Below are 21,980 nucleotides of genomic sequence, written 5' to 3'. Positions count from 1 at the left end.
ATTTGCAAAGAAGGAGAAACACAAAGGCGGGAACCACTCCAAAGTTGTCGGCAAGGGGGAAAAGAAGTGTAGTGTGCGCGTGCAAGATTGATTCCACCCAAACCTTTCCACTACGGTTCCCCTCTTAATAGTAAGGCTTTCCTATGACTCAAATAAAGAGAATCGTAGAGAACACCGTGCTTATGTTCCATGAAAGAGGGGGCGAGTCGTCTTGTGCCGTTGACGTGTGTGATCTGAAATCTTAACACACACGGTTAGTCCTTTGCGGTACTGTCATCAATCACCAAAATTACTTAGGCATAAACTATGCCCTAACAGAGGGAGAATGCCGGCAGCTAGAATTCTGGCCTGAAAGTGGAGCAAGTTTGAGATACCTATTCTGCGCAACTCCAAACACCGTAAAAATCAACGAGGATTTTTTTCCGGATTTATAAAAAATACTGGGTTGAAGAAGTGCCAGAGGGGCGCGTGCAGGTGGCCACAAGCCTGCACAGCGCGGCCACCCCCCCCCCCCAGGCCGCGCCATGAGGGCTTGTGGGCAGCCTGTTGGCCCACTGGCCCCCCTCTTCTGCTATATGAAGGGTTTCGTCTGGAAAAAAAATCAAGGAGGGGCTTTTTTCGTGGATTCGCCGCCGCCACGAGGCGGAACTTGAGCAGAACCAATCTAGAGCTCCGACAGGACGATCCTGCCGGGGAAACTTCCCTCCTGGAGGTGGAAATCGTCGCCATCGTCATCACCAACACTCCTCTCATCGGAGGGGACTTGTCACCATCAACATCTTCATCAACACCATCTCATCTCCAAACCCTAGTTCATCACTTGTAACCAATCTCCGTCTCGCGACTCCGATTGGTACTTGTAAGGTTGCTAGTAGTGTTGATTACTCTTTGTAATTGATGCTAGTTGGATTGCTTGGTGGAAGAGTTTATGTTCAGATCCTTGATGCTACTCATTACCTCTCTGATTATGAATATGATTATGCTTTGTGAGTAGTTACTTTTGTTCCTGAGGACATGGGATAAGTCATGCTAATAGTAGTCATGTGAATTTGGTATTCGTTCAGTAATTTGATATGTTGTATGTTCTTTTTCCTCTAGTGGTGTTATGTGAACGTCGACTACATAACACTTCACCATTATTTGTGCCTAGAGGAAGGCATTGGGAAGTAGTAAGTAGATGATGGGTTGCTAGAGTGACAGAAGCTTAAACCCTAGTTTATCCGTTGCTTCGTAAGGGGCTGATTTGGATCCACTAGTTTAATGCTATGGTTAGCCTTTGTCTTAATTCTTCTTTCGTAGTTGCGGATGCTTGTGAAAGGGGTTAATCATAAGTGGGATGCTTGTCCAAGTAAGGGTAGTACCCAAGTGCCGGTCCACCCACATATCAAACTATCAAAGTAACGAACGCGAATCATATGAACATGATGAAACTAGCATAATAGAAATTCCCGTGTGTCCTCGGGAGCGTTTTTCCTCCTATAAGACTTTGTTCAGGCTTGTCCCTTGCTACAAAAGGGATTGGGCCACTTTGCTGCACCGTTGCTACTTTTGTTACTTGTTGCTTGCTACGAATCATCTCACCACACAATCACTTGTTACCAACAATTTCAGTGCCTGCAGATTTTACCTTGCTGAAAACCACTTGTCAGATCCTTCTGCTCCTCGTTGGGTTCGACACTCTTACTTATCGAAAGGACTACGATTGATCCCCTATACTTGTGGGTCATCAAGCAACCATCACATGGATCCCACCTTAATGTTTTTTGGCCCCTATTTGTCTCTCCTTCATTCGTTCTGGGCACATGTTACCTCCTTCCTTCCCCCCTCCACACCCACACCCACGCACACATCCTCTCTATCTGTAGCATCCAAGTGCATCGTATTTAAAATACGTATGTTTTGATATACTATGGATATTTTATACTATGTGAATTTTCATTCTGATGTAATTCATATACCCTTATTTTTTCTAGTACAATCCAAAGAGACCTAAACCTTGTTGTTTTGAGAGAGAGAGAAAACAATTTACTTATTTTCAACATGGATAGACGTCAAACTTTCATTCATTTCAAGAACGAACTACAACGTTAATTATGTAGCCATTAATGTTGGCATTCTAGATAGCTTGGACAATGTGACAATGGTCATTTTTATGAATTGAATTTGTAGATCAAGAAACGGGCTCATTTCAAGAGTTGAGAGTTTGATGAGCATAGTTGTGGGCATCCCCGTTTAAGTTCCTACATGGATGGTAAATCGAGCAGTTTGTTGTTTGCATTCATATTCCTACTAAGCATTATTTTGTTTGTTGTTGGATCTAGCCAATGATCATGGTTATTTTCATTGTTCCTCGTAATAAGAACAAGGTGACGTCGCTTTGTTTCCACGGATGATGGAGAAAAATTTTCACGGCTCAACCGGTCACTGTCTCCTTTTAGGAAGGAAACAACCAGCCAACAGAGCTACTCTGCCATGGTCTACATACGCAAGAAACGAAAAATATTAATTTTTGGAGAAAGGAAAAATCATATTGCAACATGTGCTCATTGATCTAGCCGAGAAAAACGATTGCATCCAAACGTTTGCAGGTGTTGTTGTTCCTCTAGAAAGTACAAGTTGGCAAATTTCCTAATTGAGTGACAGACACAACTTCCTACAAAATGAACCCAATTTTGGAAGGAAATTTCCGTGCAAACTAGGCCAGCAAATTTTTCGAGGAATTTCGATGTACCATGTATATGACCTAAAATTTTCCCATCCACGGAAATCAACCATCATCATGATGAACTTTAATGCTTTTTGGCCCCCATTTGTCTCTTCTTCATTCGTCCCGGTCACTAGATCCCTCCTCCCCAAAAGCCACACACACCTCTTTTTGTATCATCTATATGCATCATGTTTAAAATACATGTGTTTTGATATATTATGTAATTTTGATACTATGTGAAATTCCATTTTCATGGTTTTTTCTACACCTGTATTTTTTATTACAGTCCAAAATAGGCCCAGATCTTATTGTTTTGAGGGGGAAACACTTCCTTTTTTGGAACATGTATAGGCACAAAACTTTTATTCATTTAAACAACATATTACAACATTAATTGCATATAGTCGTTGATGTTTACATTCTATATAGCTTCAACAACTTGACAATGCCCTTTATGGATTGAATTTGTACAACAAGAATAGGCTCATTTGGAGAGTTGAATCTCCTAAGCATAGTTGTGGGCATCCCCATTCAATTCTGAGATACATGGTAAATCGAGGGGTTTGCATGTGCAACCTAGATGAATTATGCCAGTAATGCCATAATCTCCAACCTTATATTTTCCAAGAGTAGTATTCATGTGTGTAGTCGCCTTGGTTAGTTTGAAGGAACATACAAGAAAGTGGTCTACTGCAGGGAAAGAAGGTTTGCAATCTTGGTTCTAAAAGGTAGAGTTAATGCTTAGGTCTAGAGGGGATAAAGAGCGGCAACAGAAGAAGCATGAATCTTGATCTTGCAGGACTCCGAGCCATGCATTGACATAACCAAAATATGGATTCTTATACTCGTAGCACTGGCAAATATGGAATCCTAGTGGTATTTAATTCAACATTCGAGAAGGTTTTTGTACCTCAATAAGATGATTGGAGGAAATTGAATGCCCGTGTGATAGAATACAATGTTGCACTTGAGCTGAGGCATCCCCATGATCATGTACATCTATAAGAGCTACCCATGATGAAATGACCATCTTGGTTTGGTGTACCTGGTTAGGAAGACCCATTTTCCTAGCAAAAATGCAATCAGTTTTAGATTTCCAAAGGTGTCATAAGAAGATTGTTTTTATTTCAATGATGGCATGTGGGTGATTTATGGATAGTACACCCTATATGATGATTTGCAAGGAGTCATGGCTTTCGATAAGAAGATCAGATCTAATATACCATGCGTAGTTGAACCATGCAACTCTACCAAATGACAATAAAAAAAGACACAATTCTCTTCCCATTGATTACACATGCAACATTCTTTGTTTAGATGGATAGACAATCTACCTCCTCTTAGACTGTTATACATGTGGGTGGTAATTTTAGAAGGAGACTCGTGGGGGAAAATAACTCTTGGTGCCATCTATTTATGTGTCCATACCTGCTTGAGAAGTTTTGTTTCTTTTTTACTAAAGAAGATATTTGTCTGGGGTGATTGATTTGGTGCGGTTTAAATTTCATGCAAGCAAAAGCTTACAAGTGCCCTTTGAATTACATTTTCCCGAGGAAATGAGGTCTCAACGGAGAATGTTCCCACGGTCATCCTCTATAATAAGGATTTGTCTAATGACACTCAAGTATCCTCAAATAGACATCAAATTTCAACTAAAAGCATATCAGATATCACATCAGTTGGTTAGCATTGGGGAGCTGATATGTCGAATGGAGTGGTGCCTTTTGAGGTCCAGTTCTACTATGGTTTGGATTACGGTTGAAGAGAAGAAGTGAGCTCTTCAAAAAAGAGGAGGAAATAAGATGATGGTTCCACATTTTTTACCTAGATACGAAATATCTTTTGCCTTAGCATGATATTAAATAAAATTAGTGTGCCAAAAGAACATTTACAAAAAAATAATGATTTTAAATTATACAAAAAACTTTGAAAATGGGTGTTCTTTGCTTGGGGCGCCAACACCGATGCACACGGAGAAATATGGTGCATCTCGCTCTAAGGGATGAAGCGGACGTCTAGAGGAGAAGAAAAATGGATCTAACATCCCGACGGTTAAGCGTGAAGAGTATAGGTTTTTGGAGGTTTTTGAATAGTTACTCGAGGAGAGCAAAGTAGAGGGCACCAAGCAAAAGATGCAAGGCTACATTGACGTGTATAAAAACACTTTTAATCGCAAAGTAATTTTGGCCTTGAGCACTTTGGCGAGTATCAGCAAGAAGTTAAAGGTGTCCCTTGTAGGAAGTTTCCCACACGATAATGTTAATCTATGATGATTCGGTATAGACGTGATGGCGAGGCTCGATATGGATGTGATCTTTTGAGGTCGTGGTGGTTAGTTTTGTTGCACTTGAGCCATGCCTAATCGTTTGGGCCTTGGCGTTCTTATGTCTGACTCGTACGATGTTCCTTCAGGTCATGCGGGTTTGTTGCTCCTGAATTAACCGGGGATGTTAGGTTCTGGGTATGGTTTACCTTATAAAATGGACCATCTCTATTCTTCTTAATGAACCGCAAGAATTCCCTGCCCTCGCATGAGGTTCTTCAAAAAAAAGATTTGAAATTTCCAAAACTTTCATTTATTTTATAAAAATGTAATGTATAATAATGGTTTGGATAACGACTGAAGAAGTGGACTCTTCAAAAAAAATAGAAGCACGATAAATAAAGATAACATGCCAAAATAAGCATTCTAGTGTTGGAAATATGCCCTAGAGGCAATAATAAAATAGTTATTATTATATTTCCTATTTCAAGATAATCGTTTATTATCCGTGTTATAATTGTATTGAATGGAAACACAAATACATGTGTGGATACATAGACAAAACACTGTCCCTAGTAAGCCTCTAGTTGACTAGCTCGTTGATCAAAGATGGTCAAGGTTTCCTAGCCATAGACAAGTGTTGTCACTTGATAACGGGATCACATCATTGGGAGAATGATGTGATGGACAAGACCCAAACTATAAACATAGCATGTGATTGTGTTATTTCATTGCTACTGTTTTCTGCATGTCAAGTATACATTCCTATGACCATGAGATCATGTAACTCACTCACACCGGAGGAATACCTTGTGTGTATCAAACGTCGCAACGTAACTCGGTGACTATAAAGGTGCTCTACAGGTATCTCCAAAGGTGTCCGTTGAGTTAGCATGGATCAAGACTGGAATTTGTCACTCCGTATGACGGAGAGGTATCTCGGGGCCCACTCGGTAATACAACATCACAAACAAGCCATGCAAGCAATGTGACTAAAGAGTTAGCCATGGGATTTTGTATTACGGAACGAGTAAATAGACTTGCCGGTAACGAGATTGAAATAGGTATAGAGATACCGACGATCGAATCTCGGGCAAGTAACATACCGAAGGACACAAGGAATGTTATATGGGATTAACTGGATCCTTGACATAGAGGTTCAACCGATAAAGATCTTCTTAGAATATGTAGGATCCAATATGGACATCCAGGTCCCGCTATTGGATATTGACCGAAGAGTGTCTCGGTCATGTCTACATAGTTCTTGAACCCGCGTGGTCTGCACACTTAAGGTTCGGTGACGTTTTCGGTATAGTTGAGTTACTGATGTTGGTAACCGAATGTTGTTCCGAGTCCTGAATGAGATCCTGGACGTCATGAGGGTTTCCGTAATGGTCCGGATATGAAGATTGATATATAGGAAGTATTCATTTGGCTTCCAGAAGGTTTTCGGGCATTACCGATAAAGTACCGGGAGTGACGAATGGGTTCCGGAGTTCCACCGGGAGGGGCCACCCACCCGGGAGAGAACCAAAGAGGCCCAAGGGTGGCGCACCAGCCCCTGGTGGGCCGGTGGCCAGCCCAAAGAGGCCTATTCGACGGAAGGGAGAAAGGAAAGGAGGGTGGGGCCAAACCGAATTGGGGAGGAGCCAAGTTGTATTGGAGGAGGACTCCTCCTCCTCTCTTGCGCCTGCCGAACCCTAGGGCTTGTCCCTGGGGCGCCACCCCTCCCCTCCCTCCTATATATAGTGGAGGTGAGAGAGGCTTTTGGCACGTGAAGCCAAGGCGTAGCCCTCTCTCCCTACACCACTTCATGACACCCCGTAGCTAGTTCGGTACGGTATGGCGAAGCCCTGCCGGAGTAGCTCCACCATCATCACCACCACGTCGTCATCCTGTCGGAGAATTCAGCTACCTCTTCGTCTCTCTTGCTGGATCAAGAAGGCGGAGATCGTCATCAAGCTGCACGTGTGCTGAACGCGGAGGTGTCATTCGTTCGTCGCTAGATCGGGACGGAGTTCGTGGGATGCTTGTGATTCGGATCGCGAAGACGTTGGACTACATCAACCGCGTTTCTTAACGCTTCCCGCTTAGCGATCTACAAGGGTATGTGGATCCGATCTCCCTTCTCGTACATAATCATCACCATGGGTAGGTCTTGCGTGTGCGTAGATTTTTTTTGTTTCTCATGCAACGTTCCCCAACATCTAGTCCTTCTAGTTCTTTGGCTTGTAGGAACGAGAGGCATGAAATAGGGGAATAAACAATATTGTAAAGGATCGTAGGTGCAAAGTAATAGACAACAAAACACAAGAAAAACTGCAATAATGGGGGTGGGGGTACGTGTGATTGTACTCCCTAAACAAACGATTTCATAACTTAAAAGAGGTTCATTGTTTTTTTTTGAGATAGCTCACCACTCATGCCGAATGATAACTTAAAAGAGGTTCAAGTGAGAACTTCTATGGAGAGCTTGAGACGAAATCATGGAGAGGCATGGGCTGAAGGGGGGGGGCAAATATATTTGCTTTTGATAGTTTTTACTAATAATTAGACCTAACACTAAGATATACGGAGTATATGCATATTTTCATATGAGCTCGGCGCCATAGCCCAGGTTAACCCCATGAAGCTCCCCCACTAGAGTGGAGCATGGAAAAAACCAATCCACGGAAATTTAGGCATCACCATTCTTTAGATTTATACAGAGACCATGGCTATCCCCGTAAAAAAAAACACTTTTTAGATTTAAAGGACTTTATATAAAGAAAAAAACCTTATATTGCAATAACAAAAAAATCTTTGAAATTCTGACAATCCAAAAGACACCCTCAGCAATTACAAACAACCACAAGGACCTACATACATGACAACGCCTCGAAAAGAATATTGTGCCACTCCCCAATCTCCCCATCTCTGGCTTCTCCTTCCCCATCCATCACACGCTCCATTTCCGAAGAAAACAGAGGCAGAAAAAGAAGGGATTTTGATTTGCTCTGGTGCGCCTGCGGCGTCGTCCACAACGCCAATCTGGGCAGCACTCGACCTTACATAAGCGGCCCCCCTCCACCACCATCCCCTTCCTTTCCTCTTCCTCCTCCCTCTCCTGGCCGCCGCCTCTGCCTCCCTCCCCGCTGCCGCGGCGCCGCAGCCCAGCGTCGCCGCCAACGCGTCCGTTTCCTCCCATCACACGTGTCCCGACACCTCCGCCGCTCCCGTTCTTGGCCGCCGCCCCCTCGTCAGCAAATCTCGGACATTCCTCATCGAGGTATGAGCTTTTTCGCCATCCAGTGATGACCTCTGCAATTTTTGGGTACGCCGTATGCGCACCGCCTAGATCCGGCCCTGGGCTGGACATGGCCGTGAATTCGTCCTTGCCGTGTACGCGGTTTGGTATGCCGTGTACGTAGTTGTTTGGGCTTGTTATTTTAGCGGGCTCCTGTTCACTGATCACCTTTGCGGAACCTGCATAATTTTGCGTACAAGTGAAATTCTCGTTCTGGATTCCTAGTTTTTGTCTGTGTTGGGGAATATCTATGCAATGCTTTGCTGGTGGTATACCATCCTTTGTGAACGATATTCTTGGAATAGGAACATCTGTGTAAAGAAATTAAAAAGCAAGCCTTTGCACATTCGTAGAAGAGCGTAAACATTTGGGCATGTCCTGTTCTGCACTGTCTTTTCTGTTTCGAGTTGAAAGTAATTAACATCCCTCGGACCGTTTTTATGGGGCGAATCTTCAAATGATCCTCAATTTGAGCTTCCAATCTGAAGTGTTTAGGTCATTGAGTATCTCTGTTTAGTGATTTACTGTGCAGAATTTCTTCAGTTTGACTAGTGGCTGAAACCAGATTCCATTTTGCTTGTTGGGGTGAGAAGAAAGTAGAATATTCCCGTCCTAGACATTTTGCAGGTGCCTTAGGTGTAAAGTGTCCCTATCTAGTACTACTACAATGGTGCAGTTGCATCAAGCCATCTCTTGCAGATATATGCTGATTCTTTTCTCGCCTTTTTCCAGTCATCAAGATATGGTGCTGATATTCTTCTTCCTGTTGTTAAGTAAATGCCAGCAATAGACTACTCCCCATACTGAGCAGATTGATTTGTGTTTTCTTTTTCTGCTATTAGATCTGTATCGTTTAACGGTTTCATATAGTACGGTTAGTACCATTTCACTTTGGTCGATGAAAATCATTTTTTGAATTCTATTCTCTTTAATGGAACAGTTGGAATGTTTCTCTGACTTTTATCCGTTGAGCGATGGCCCTTCCACTCGTCCCCGTCGGTCACTAAGACCGACTTTAGTCTCTGCTCGACGGTTGAATCTTGCAGTCAAGCTCCCTTCTGCCTTTGCACTCGAGAACCAATGTCCGTCTGGCCTGAGGAAACCTTTGCACGCCTCCGTTACCTTTTTAGAGGTCTACGCCCCGACAGAGCAATGCAAAGCTGGATCTTATCTTATCTTCGGTTGTGACGCCTTTTCCTTTTGTATGAGAAAGCGCTACAAAACATCCTTCTGGCGGGTTATCTTCTACTCAAGCAAGCTCTCCCCTCAAATCTTTTTTAGAATAAAAAAGATTGAGACGAATAAAAATAGATCATGATATGATCATGAGATACTTAATATACTTTCGATTCAGTAAGAGGGGTGATACTTTTGATTACTTAAGTTTAGACCAGATTTCATAGACCTGCAATTTGAGGGTTTTTTTTTGGAAATGGCATGCAATTCAAATTGTTGTTGTCCCTATCTTGTAGCAAAAGTTAGCATTATCTCTCAGGTGGTAGTGTTACATGATTGAACCTACAATACCTCCAACACTAATTTAGTATTTTTCTTTCAGCTGTATATCAATTGAGTTTGTGCATTTTGTCGACTCATGAACATTGATTGACCATTGTCCTTCCCTTCTCTGCAGACCGTGATTTAGTTGGTCAGATAAAACCCTGGTGTGATTCCTCTGAAGTTTAGCATTGTTGCTGCTTTGAGAAGGAATAACTTCATCTCTGCGTAGAGCACTGGAAAATGGATCGTAGAGATACTTCAGGGTTTGTCAGCGGTGGTTGCAAAGATAACATGTACTGCTAAATGCCCTAGGTTTTCTAACTCGATAGTTTTGTTGACCATTATTTAACCCGGAAGTGAGGCAAGCTTGGGCACTGAGAACAATGGACCCCAGGCCTGGGCAGTCAGCATTTACTATAAATTTCTCGAATTCAAAGGCCGTTGTGAGCAAGTTCCCTGTCGTCCCCATAGCCAGTCACCCCACTGACAGTAGTCAACTTGATGTGTTTGCTCACGGCAATTCGTACAACCAACCAAGAGGAACCAAGAGAAAGTTTGATGGCTTGTCGCTTGGTCTGGGCAACTCATCAAACTCAGATTCCAGCAAGCAAAGTATGCGGACTGGCTGTGTCATATCTTCTCCTAAGGGTAGTGATGAAGGTTCTTCTGTTGATTTGGGCTTAAATTATCTTACGCTGGGCAGTGAAGGTACTTCCAGGCTGGATAAGAAGGCTAGTGATTTTAGGAGAACTTCGGCGAAGGCTGGATTGGATCTGGAATTATCTTTGTCTGTTGGACCATGTCAATCTGCTATTACTGGCCAAGACATAACTGCAGCAACCAAACAGAACAACACATTTCTGCACCCATGCATTATGGACTTAGTCCCAAGAGTTGATGAAGGTTCTACATCTCTTCGCCGACCATCTGGTGGCCAGTTCATTTCGTTCCTTAAGACTGCAATGATCACTGGGTTTTCTCCGAGGCAAGTTATGTTAGGCAGCTCTAACCAGACTCAAGGTCCAGCTTCACTGCCAACATTGCTCCAACTACAGGAAAGTCCAGCAACCTGTACTTCCGGGTCTGTTAGTCCACAACATCGCATCAGCAGCGCAAAAGTTTGTTCATATCCGGGATGTAGAAAAGGAGCCAGAGGTTCGTCAGGGCGCTGCATTGCACATGGTGGGGGCAGAAGGTGCCGCAAAGAGGGATGCAACAAAGGTGCCGAGGGCAAGACCATCTTCTGTAAAGCACATGGAGGGGGACGGCGCTGTGGGCACCTTGGGTGCACCAAGAGCGCTGAAGGCCGTACTGAGTTCTGCATAGGCCATGGCGGTGGTCGGCGTTGTATCCATGACGGCTGCAGAAGAGCAGCAAGAGGGAAATCTGGCCGCTGCATCAAACATGGTGGTGGAAAAAGGTGTCAACAGGAGAACTGCACAAAGAGCGCAGAAGGACGTTCAGGCTTATGCATAGCCCATGGAGGCGGACCTCGCTGTCAGCACGCTGGTTGCACGAAGGGTGCTCAGGGAAGTACTGATTTCTGCAAATCGCATGGTGGTGGCAGAAGATGCACCCACCCCGACTGTACAAAGGGTGCCGAGGGAAGCACGCCATTCTGCAAAGGGCATGGAGGAGGCAAGCGTTGTTCGGCTCAAGGCTGCACAAAATGTGTGCACGGTGGTACACAGTTCTGCGTTGCACATGGAGGTGGCAAGAGGTGCGTGGTAGAAGGATGCACCAAGAGCGCCAGAGGTCGTACGGATCGCTGCGTTGGTCATGGCGGGGGAAAGAGATGCGTATCTGCCGGGTGTGATAAGAGCGCACAGGGGAGCACCGACTTCTGCAAGGCACACGGAGGAGGCAAACGCTGCCTGTGGGGTCACCCAGGCTCCGACCTTGGAGCCGGCGGCCCTCCCTGTGACCGCCTTGCAAGAGGCAAGAAAGGCATGTGTGTCCATCACAACCCGCTGCTGGACGATGACCGTATCCACGGTGGTCGAACACTGGCCGCTTTCAGTATCACGAGCAGCGCTGCTTCCCTTGACAGTCGGAGCCACCCTGCAAACTCTGGAACCAGCAGGCGCAGCATCTCCATGCTTCCAGTGGAGGCTCCCAGTCGTGCGCCTCTTCCCGAGGGGCGGGTGCACGGCGGTAACATCGTGTCAATGTTTGCCAACGGTCTGAGCTTCGGGGAGAACTCCGCCAACAGCAGTGAGGCCAGCACCTCGGCACCTCGCAGCCCCAAACCTGCCAAGGAATTCAGCGCCTCCGGTCGCTCCAGCTGGCTGTAGCACCAAAGACTTTCTGCGCGCCCTCCATTTCGACACGGTTCGTTTCGTCTGGCAAGTATCTCCTGCTCCTGTGCTCTGGTGTGAAGAAGGCAGCGGTATATGATTGTGTGAAGAAGGCCGCGGTATATGATTGTGTGAAGTGCTTGTTGTCTTACTTATGGATTTGTATGTATTAACTACCCCTTTGTAAGATAGATATAAATAAAAGGGGAAATGAAGTGTTAATTAATATTAGGTCTTGTGTTTAAGAAGGCGTGTGTGTAGTGCAGTGGTCTACAGTCATGCATGAATGAAGAATTGGCCCTGTGTGAGGTTCCTCCCGTCAATTGGTTCGTCTATGGAACCTCGGTTGTACTAGTAAATATTGATGTTGTTGATGTTGTATACAAACATATATATTGTGTGAGTGAAGCTGGTTCTGTCCATCTGAATAATAATATGGTTATGGTTGTGATGGTTGTTGCATCTCTCATCCTCCGTGTTTATGGTTTCCCTTGTCAGGGCTAGTGATTACGTATCTCTCAAGGCAGAGGCTGAATGTTTTCGCCGAGCTATGTCTGAGACAACCTCTCTTTGTATGTAGAGCATTTGGAGGTGGACTAATCGGCAACCTCGTGCAAGGGACATGTTTCGCCTCTGCCATGTGAGCAGCTCGAGGTGCATGAGTCCATCGTGTCAGTGGTTCATGTGTTCAATGATGTCGTGCCAATGGCTTCTCTGGTTGAGGATGTCGATGATGCGACGGGTGTCTTGGTGTGTGTTCCCAGGAGTCTCACTCCTTGGTTGATGACAAATACACACAAAAAAATCGATGACTACTACGAATCCCCTAATAAACGGATGTCTGATCAGTCTCGGCAAGACAACTGGCCGCCTCATGAAAGAGAAGCCAAGCATGAAGAAATCAAAGAGCAACAAAACAAAACAAAAAGGTGACGTCATCCGGAAAGTGTCCACGGTTTCATGATGGAGTTTGCCCAATTTTTACTGTTATCGAGGGTTTTTGGTTGCTGTGCCTTTGGAGGACCGTGTACTTTGTGAGTAGTCTGTATCGACTTCCAGGCCTTTTTTGATAAATTAACTCGGTAATTCTCTACTTCTTAATTAACCGATGAAGCAAAAAATTGCCTTCGTTTCGAAAATAAGAAAATTATGCCCTACCCAAAACCTATGTTGCCTCAAAATGCCCACTTACGAAAAATAAAAAATACTAGATGTTACTTTCTCTCCACCTTAATAATTATAGTTGAAGAGAACTAGTCTATTTTTTTTCTAATTACTCCCTCCTTCTTAGTTTATAAGTCCGATACGTGTACCTAGATCATCAATTTGATCAACTTAATGATAAGCATATATTACAAACAATATATCTTTAAAAAATTTAGATGCTCTATTTTTTAATAATATATTTTTTAATTAAACAATAAATTTTATATAAATTAAATTGACGACCTAGGTACACGTGCGTGCCTTCTAAACCGTGACAGAGGTAGTACAATTATTTTAGGACAGATGAAGTAATTGTTTAGATTGTGGAGCAGTATTGGTAACCATGTCGCCGCACTCTTTTTTAAACACCACCGTACTTCTTTTACTTCCTCCCTTCCTCTAAAGGTTTGAATAAATTTATGTTAAAAGTTATCAACATTTACAACAGGGCATTGTTGTGGGTCGGTCGGCGGATCTTTCTAAAAGATCAAATTATTGAACGTCCTGACCGGCTGATTAGAGGTTCTGCGTTGTTCGATCAACTGCATCTAAGGGCTACGCGTGCCATGATCGGCCGGCAGATTGTAATCATTTCCCTTTACAATACCCCCTTCGTTCTTTTCTGTAAAACTGTTTTAGACTGTTGACCTTGAACTGTTTTGGGCGCCGTCTGAACGGCCTAAAACGTCTTACAAAAGTGAACAGAGGGAGTACTAAAGATATACTACAAATATAAAGGTTAATTTCACGCTGCATCTAGTGATATTGATTTCATATTGTAAATGCTGATATGTTTTCCATATAAAGTTGAGCAAACTTCACCAAGTTTGATTTATGAGAAGTCTTATTTGCAGAGTGAATAAGAAACGAAGCGAGTACTCGCTTAAGAACCGCAGGCATGCATTGTTAATCACTCGGGATAGAGGCACAATGACACTGCACGTCCGTGCGTATCTATCATGCCAAAAGCCCAGTGGCACAGTCCTGCAATAACAATAATATATAGTAGTACTAGTGTAAATCTCACACCATCATCACATGATAATGCAGTGGGATCCAATGCTCACAGTCACCACTGCCACACCCACTGGCATCCCCTCCGAGAGAAAAAAAAAAGAGAACATAATTCAAAAGAGTTGGCACATCCTAAAAAGCCCTACTGGTACTTCTCCTTTTTTCCCTGATAATAATACATTAATACTTATAATACTCTTTACAAAAAGGATCAAAAGTGGCCATGAAAAAAAAAGGACGGCGAGAGAATAAAGGACTGCCCACTACTGAAGCAGGCAGGCCTGCTTTTTATTTTATTTATTACAGAGATGATGATGATGTGAAGAAGGATTGTTTAAGATTCGATTGCTTCAGCAACGACTAGACTCATCACGATTTTATTTTATTTTGGAACCACGACTCATCATGCTTACTAGCACGTGGATCCAAAAGGACACAAGTGCAACAATTATTGGAAGTAAAATCAGCCGGCCATGCTGGTCCAACAGTACATTTTGCAGTTCTCCCCTAGTTCAGCCAAGTGGTAGTACAGGCCAGCTCAACAGCATGAAAGACATTCAAAGTCACATTATTATTCAGAGCATAGTTCTGTGGATTCCATGATTTTAACAACAGACTGATTTCATATCCATGCTATCACAATTCACTAATTCAGAATATACAACCACCTTAGCTCAGTATGAAAGACATTGAAAGTCTAGTAAGTAAAAGCAGGTGCCTTGAGTGCAGCACGTAATCATGTCTGAGATACACTTACTTACTGGTGAAGAAACAACCAACGATTTGTTAACCGTGCCAGCCTGGCTGGCAGTTCAATGGAGAACCACCAGGTCGACTGAAAAAGAACAGAAAAGATGCATCTTACGTGTCCAAGTCCATTTATTCCTGGAACTTTGCATGGTAAAGAATTTGATAGGTTGCAGAGGATTATTAGCTGACAGGATTAACAGTAAAAATAGACTGGCATTCTAATGCTAGAATAAATATATGTCCAGTAAAAATTCAGGACCATATGTTCTTTTTCACAGGTATAAAATGAGTGAAGGGAACACAAACGGAACTGGTGAGCAGGGAACTATTATTCGAATGTCCATTCCGAGTTTCCCAGTACAAGCAGGCACGCATTCTAACTCCTGATCATGATTGTGCCCTTAACAGATGTGCTATTCTATAATCTGAGTCGCTAAGCCTAAAACAAGAAAATAGATAGGATAACCGCAGCCGAACAGCGCGCAATCCAACCCCAAGCTCGCATTTCCTGCAAACAGAAATCACAGCGTCGAATCAGGTTAATGATGTGGTATCATCATACACCAAAGGTAAGCAAGAAATAGACAATTATTCCATGAAGTTTTGTTACAAGATCCCATAAATTATTTGCAGAGAAAGTGCTAGAGAATTCAGAACATGAACATGCAGATCAATACCTCATGCAATTATGCACTGCACTCATAACAACAGACTACCTTCGAAGAAAAGGATTGATTACGGTCATCCAATTTTTTTGCTAGGCATTTATTAGTGCAATGAAATTGGCTTAGCTCAACTAGGTAGAGAGGTTCCATGATAATATAAACGGAAGAGAAACCTATTGGCATTTAAATTGTTTTGAAAGCATGAAAGTTAATTTCTTGTCATTGTCTAGTGTCTACTTTATGGAGGATCTCAGTATTTACTGCTCAGCCTGTGTTGTCTCCATTTAGTACTCTACAATGGAAGTTCTTCACTGGACAACATTAGTACCAATCTAGTTTGCCGAAGAACACATTCATCCACAACACTGACAGAGTTTTCCAATGAACACGTTCATCCACAACACTAACAGGCTTCGATTGTTAATAAACATATATTCCAATATTCACAACTTGGATAGGGACGGCAAACAATTGACTGCCCCAATTCTTGACCACCACATTCATCATCATGTGCGAACCCTGACAGACCTCGCGCTGTCACAACCTTGAATCCTTACGCCGAGACAAGTATGGTGTTTTTTAATTGATTTTCTTAGCTAAGTATCAAATTGTAATATCGATACTGTGATACAGATGCTGGGCAGCTGAAAATACCATGATCCATGATGCACGGGAGAAAATAAATTGATAGGGCCGCTTTTGTTAAAGATGTCATAAGGTTTGAACTAGAAAGCTATGTCTGATTGACTACTGTATCCTTTTGAGTGGCAATTGATGACTTTGGAACTTTTGATATCCACCTCTAATCCTCTTTGTGCATAAATGTTGAGAAAGTGGATTACTGAAGCAAAACCCTTACTATAATACTCCCAAAATAACTGTCTCAAGCTTAGTACAAATTTGTACTAGAGCTAGTATAAAGTTGAGACACTTATTTTGGGACGGAGGGAGTATAATCCAATAACCATCAAACCAGAAAAATACAATGAAAACGAAGACTAAGGGGCAAACAAGTAGATGTGCGAAAAGTAAATGCTTACCTTAACTGACAACAGGGATGCGGGTGCTGATGAAGGTAATAGACCTGAGTAGCCGATATCGTATGAAATCCTTCCATCTGGATTGAAGAGCCCATAGTGCTTCTCAGTAGGATCTCCATTCTTTAAGTTCTCATTAAACAGGGCAAAGATGTATGCTTTGACCGGTATATTTGGCTTGAGAGGAGTTCCCTTCCTCAAAAAGAGCCTCTTACGGAGGTTGTAATTGTAAGTCCTTGCATTCTCAACTGATGCTCCTGCTTCACTTTGATCTCCACTAGAAGCCCAGCCAGTCTCTGCCACCCGAACTTCCATGTTATTATAACCAGCAGCCTGCAGAGCAGCATAAGCTGCATCTATCTGAGCATCAAACATGTTGTCATAGTGCAGACTAGTGTTCGGATCAAGTATTCCAGGGTTGGGCTGAAAGAGCGCATAATTAATGTCAATCCGCCCTGAATCACTTAAGTAAGCCAAAAAGGGATATGCATTGACATAGAAAGGTGAGCCAATCCGTGAAAACAAGTCCAGCAGCGGTTTCATATACACCATGATTTCTTCCTTGAAAACACATGCAGAGGGCGGATAGGAAGTAGCAAAAACAGCTTCAGAGTGAGGCGTGAAAAGCTCAATTTTGTCATCCAGATGCAGTTTCTTGAGACCATTGTACATGTTCTTAACAGCTCCAACGAGCGGAGCGGCAAGGTTCGGATCGCCTCCCAGCACCTCATTCCCCACAGTGATTCCAACAATGCGTGTCTGAGAAATGTAAGGCTGCACGTATTTATTCAGCCAGTCAATCGCAACGCTGTCATTTGCAGCAAAAGAATTCAGCAGCCCATTGTTGACAGCAATGACCAGGTTGAGCCCTGTGCCTTTGAATGCCTCGAGCACAGTGGGTTCTTCATCATATATCTTGACATTCCTTATCTTGGACCTCCTGAGGAGCTCGACTACCTTGTCCGGAGACGGGAGGTTGTTCGCTATTCTTCCATAGTTTATCCCATATGCCCCGACAAACGAGTCAGCGGGTCGAGGGCGGCGACGACCTGCTAAACAGCAAGCACAAGAGTCAAATCTCAGTTCGTGACGCCAAAGCCAGTGGTTATTTCGTTGCAAAGGCCTACCCAGCTATGATAGTAAACTTGATGTGTGAATTCCATGATCTAGACAAAACAACACTAAATTAAACTGGATAAAGAACTGAGTGCGTACCATGTGAGGGGGACGTGAGGAGGAGGCAACAGAGGAGCAGCAGCATCCAGCGAGCGCACCGGCGCCGACCCATCACCGCCGTCATAGCAGGCCGGCCGCAACCCGTCGATCCGGAGCAAGAAGCAAGCAGAAGACGGGCACCGGAGCGAGCGGCAGCGTCGGAAGGGCAGGCGAGCCGCGCCGTGTTCGGCAATTTGGTTCCAGGCCGTGGCGTGGAGCCGGGGCGGCAACTTCCATAGACGGGCTGGGGCGGCCGTTCCGAGGCCGGGCACGGGCGGCTGCTCCCCGCTCGCCCCCGAGCAATCTTGGCGGCCTTCCTCCTCACCGGGACACACCACACGACACCGCCGCCGCGCGCACTGGAGCAGGAGAAAGAATCGGCAAGAACACCGCAAACAAGAAACCAATCCGGCCAAGAGGTGGCCTGAGCCCAGCCCGGGGACGAGAAGGAATCTCTCGGTTCCCGCTTGGTGCTGGCCTCCTAGCACTCAGCCCCCACCAGGCGCTCCCCTCCGGCCTCCGACTCTGCTCCACTCTACTCTACTGGCACCGGGCAGCGGAGGACGGTACTGGCTGGTGCAAGGTGGGGCCTTTTTCTCTCGGCTAACCTCCGGTTGATTCAGTGCGGGGTTAATAAGGGGTTTGTTTGCTTAGCGACGAGGAGATCGGGAAAAGTTGGGCGAGGGAGGGAGGCGGGGTGGGGACGAAGGGGACGCGGCGGAGGAGGGGACGGAGGGAAGGTCACGCCGGCGGCCCCGCGTTGCAGCCCGGATTCGCCACCGCAACGGCCAGGAGGGGGGGGGGGGGAAAGGGAGAGGGTTTCCGTCTGGGGTGGTTTGATTTTTGAAACGGAAGGGGGAGGGGGGGTTAACCGGGGCCGGCGGCGGCGGTGGTGTGGTGGTGCTCTGCGCGTGTGCGTGCGTGTCTGTCGTGCGCGGTGGTGGACGGCGGACACGTCTACTGGTCCTTCAGCGGTTCTTTTGCAGATTGCACCTTCGAGCGTGCCGCTCGTTGCATTTCGCTTTTGTGGTCGCCTCGAATTTCTGTGAAAATCGATGTGCTTCAGGTAAAACTATTGGACTTTTCTGCATTCCAAAACAAGTATAGTCCACCAGTTTAGGACCGGTTTTTTTGAGCTCTTGTGTGAAAATAAGCTCCGGTGAAAATAAGCTTCAGATAATAAGCTAGCCGGTTCTTTTCACTGCTTGTTTTTCCAGCTTATATATGGTATGAGTAGCGAAAAGTCTATAATACCCTTGAAGTGGAGCTGGAGTGAATCGTCGACCAGAGTAGGGCAGGGGACGGGGGTCCTTCCCTGGAGTGGGTCGTCAGCCGCAGTTGGACGTCGTCCGCCGGAGTGGAGCCCCGGGAGTCCGCCAGAGTGGCGCTGTTGTTGCTAGGTCGCGGAGAAGAGTGGAATCGCACCAGAGGGAGGGCGGGGTTGTGCCCGAGGGAGGAGAGGAGCAGTGACGGGAGGCCTACCCATTGGCGGGAGGGAAGGACCGGGAGTGGCGGCGGAGGAGGAAAGGACCGGGAGCAGCAACGACGGAGGGAATCGGGAGCAACGACGACGGAGGGAATCGGGAGCGGCGACCGGGAGCGGCTCGATTCGATTTTCAGCGACGGAACGAGGGGTTGGGCTCGGTGGCAAACTCATTGTAGTAAATGCGAAAAACAGGGGGAATGGGCTAACCCCTTCACTTCTAAGTGAGCTTCTGCACGAAGTTGCTCACCCCCCAGCTTGTCCCATTGCAAAGGGGACTCCGGTAAAAATAAGTTAAGCTAGCTTATACAAATCGAGTTTCTTGAGGCTTCTGGCTTATGTTGATAATAAGCTGAAATAAGCTTGAAAAGAACTAGCCCTTAATATCCTATGGTGAGTTGGTGACTTGTGCTAGCTGAATTTTGGTAATACTCCCCTCTAAAGATATGTATATATTTACATTTTTTGCAAAAACCCTCTATAATATAAGAACGTTTGAATCACACTAAATACGATGATTTAAATGTACTTCTATTTCTTCACGGAGGGAATACTATGATTTATCGTGTGAAATATATGTGCGAGTCGATGCAAGTGCTTCAAGTTGTGCTTGAAAAGGCATGCCCTTTTAATGCGTAGCCATATGTGCCTATTCCAAAGCATGGATGTCTAGTTACACACTTGTGCAACAAAAAAAATGCTACTAGTGCTTAAGAAAATAAAAATTACAGTCGTCTGCGTGACCTGTGAGAGATGATGTGAGTTCATATTTTTATTGAAAGTAAATGTGTATTTCCACGAGGAATATCACCATAATTTATAATGTTGTCTTTCTACCAGAAAAAAAGGTGCAAGGCATATACATAAGGGAAACGCTTGCAGCCGGAGCGCCGGCCGAATGTTTGGCTGGTCGCTCGCCGGCCCGCGTGGCTGCCTGACCAGGCATGCAACATTATTTCGCTCAGATTTGCTACAACTACGTCTAAATTTGCTACAAGCGTTTCTTATTTTGCTATAATTTATTGATTAAAAAAGTTGCATCCACGTTTGATTGCAACTCAAGTTCGTTGATTTTTTTTTTCTACACTATCGTTTGATTTTTGCTACAACCAGTATCATTTTTTGCTGCAACCGTTCACTAAAAAAGTTGCATACACGTTCGTCGGAGTTGTAATCTGAGTTCACCGTATTGTTTTTTGCTACAACCCTTATTTTGTTTTCCTTCCACGCATCATCAGCTTCGTTTTTTTGTTACGGCCACGTTGATAATATTTTTTGCTACAACTATATTTTTGTTGCGACCGTTGACGGAAATTGTTACATCGTGAACGGAATTTATTGCATCAAAATTTTTTGCTGCATGAAGATCTAACGATGCAGCCCGCATACAGCTGGCGGATCGGGCCGGCCGCGCGCGAACGCCGGCGCAGAGCACTGTGCTATACATAATCTGCTTGGAAAGTTATTTGTCCAACGAGCACCTTCCCGAATGGACACCATCCGTGCGACACTCGGAAGCTAGTTGATGTTTCACTATAATTTCTATCTAACAACATTATAACATTAAAAATAAGGTTGCAATGTGGCACCAAGGTTGTAGTGCGGAAGCAGCTAGTGCTTACACTTCCGAGAGAAACAGCCGCTCTTTTGGTAACGTTTCCATCAAAAAAAGGACTTGGGTAACCTGGGTGGCTTTTCCATTTGGTGTGCTAAACTCAATGACGTGTTGATCAACTAACTAAAGGTTAGTGATCGTGTGACTGGTATCACTTTCTTTGTTTCTTTGGTGCTTGCACTTTGTGTCATATGCTCACTTTTTAGCAAGGCATTTCATTTTTTCTTTGGTAGTTGCCATCCCGTGCTTTTAAGCTGTGGGCTGTGGTCATCACACGCCTAAAGTTGCATCACAAGGAGTGGCTTTGCAGCCAAAGACTCGCTGATTGGCTTGAAATATGAAAAGGATACAAATGGGAAAAAACATCTGAATATTCCCGTCCTTTTCCCATTCACCAAGGCAGGGCACCACAAGCGATTGCCTATATGTGCTTACTCATGTGTCTGTTGAACAACAAGAGTGTGCCTTTTTTTACTTTTAACTCGGTTTTCTTACAATCTTTTGGCAATTAAAAGACGATGTTGCGACTAGGGATATTTTTTATTCTTATTAATAGGATGTTTTTTTTTTCAATTCGATGATATTAAAACTTTGACTTTGTATTTTTAACCATGTCAATTCAAACGTTTTTCAAGGCTATTATTGTTATCGCAAATAATGACAACTTACTTTAGCAGACATGGCCAATCCAGACAAAAAAATTGGGTATGGCAAGGACTTGTCATGATTGCTAAAGAAATTTGCCATCCTCGCGAGAACTATAATTTCCCTGATAAACATTCGATTTGCCATGGTAAGAAATTGTGATTGTGTCCTGTTTTATTTTATATCTGCCCGGCAATTAACTTTGTTAACAAAAACGACAATATATTTTTCATCATGTTTGGAAACAAAGCTGAACGACATCTCCCTAACTTTGCGCGAAAATGCGAACAGAATATC

The 21,980-nt window shown here is 44.3% G+C and overlaps 2 protein-coding genes across 3 annotated transcripts; one reads left to right on the top strand and one right to left on the bottom strand.

Moving 5' to 3' along the window:
• Positions 1–7,891: 7,891 nt before the first annotated feature.
• On the top strand, positions 7,892–12,515 carry LOC123407169. The gene is made up of 2 exons (XM_045100246.1): positions 7,892–8,238; positions 9,890–12,515. Exon 2 carries the CDS (start codon positions 10,140–10,142, stop codon positions 12,048–12,050), a length of 1,911 nt encoding a protein of 636 aa, XP_044956181.1. The 5' UTR covers positions 7,892–8,238; positions 9,890–10,139; the 3' UTR covers positions 12,051–12,515.
• A 2,819-nt stretch (positions 12,516–15,334) lies between these two features.
• LOC123408721 (glucan endo-1,3-beta-glucosidase 14) lies at positions 15,335–18,763 on the bottom strand. Of its 2 annotated transcripts, none has more exons than XM_045101772.1 (3): positions 17,941–18,763; positions 16,729–17,777; positions 15,335–15,531 (listed from the first exon to the last, which is right to left on the bottom strand). In XM_045101772.1, exons 1-3 carry the CDS (start codon positions 18,023–18,025, stop codon positions 15,463–15,465), a joined length of 1,203 nt encoding a protein of 400 aa, XP_044957707.1. In that variant the 5' UTR covers positions 18,026–18,763; the 3' UTR covers positions 15,335–15,462. The 2 variants fall into 2 exon arrangements, with proteins under 2 accessions (XP_044957707.1, XP_044957708.1); XM_045101773.1 differs by having other exon boundaries at positions 16,729–17,774.
• Between the last annotated feature and the right edge of the window lie 3,217 nt (positions 18,764–21,980).

Source organism: Hordeum vulgare, chromosome 7H (genome assembly GCF_904849725.1).
Source record: "Hordeum vulgare subsp. vulgare chromosome 7H, MorexV3_pseudomolecules_assembly, whole genome shotgun sequence".
NCBI lineage: Eukaryota > Viridiplantae > Streptophyta > Magnoliopsida > Poales > Poaceae > Hordeum > Hordeum vulgare.
Note: the sequence above shows the minus strand (reverse complement) of the source record. Positions and strands in the feature narration are given on the sequence as shown.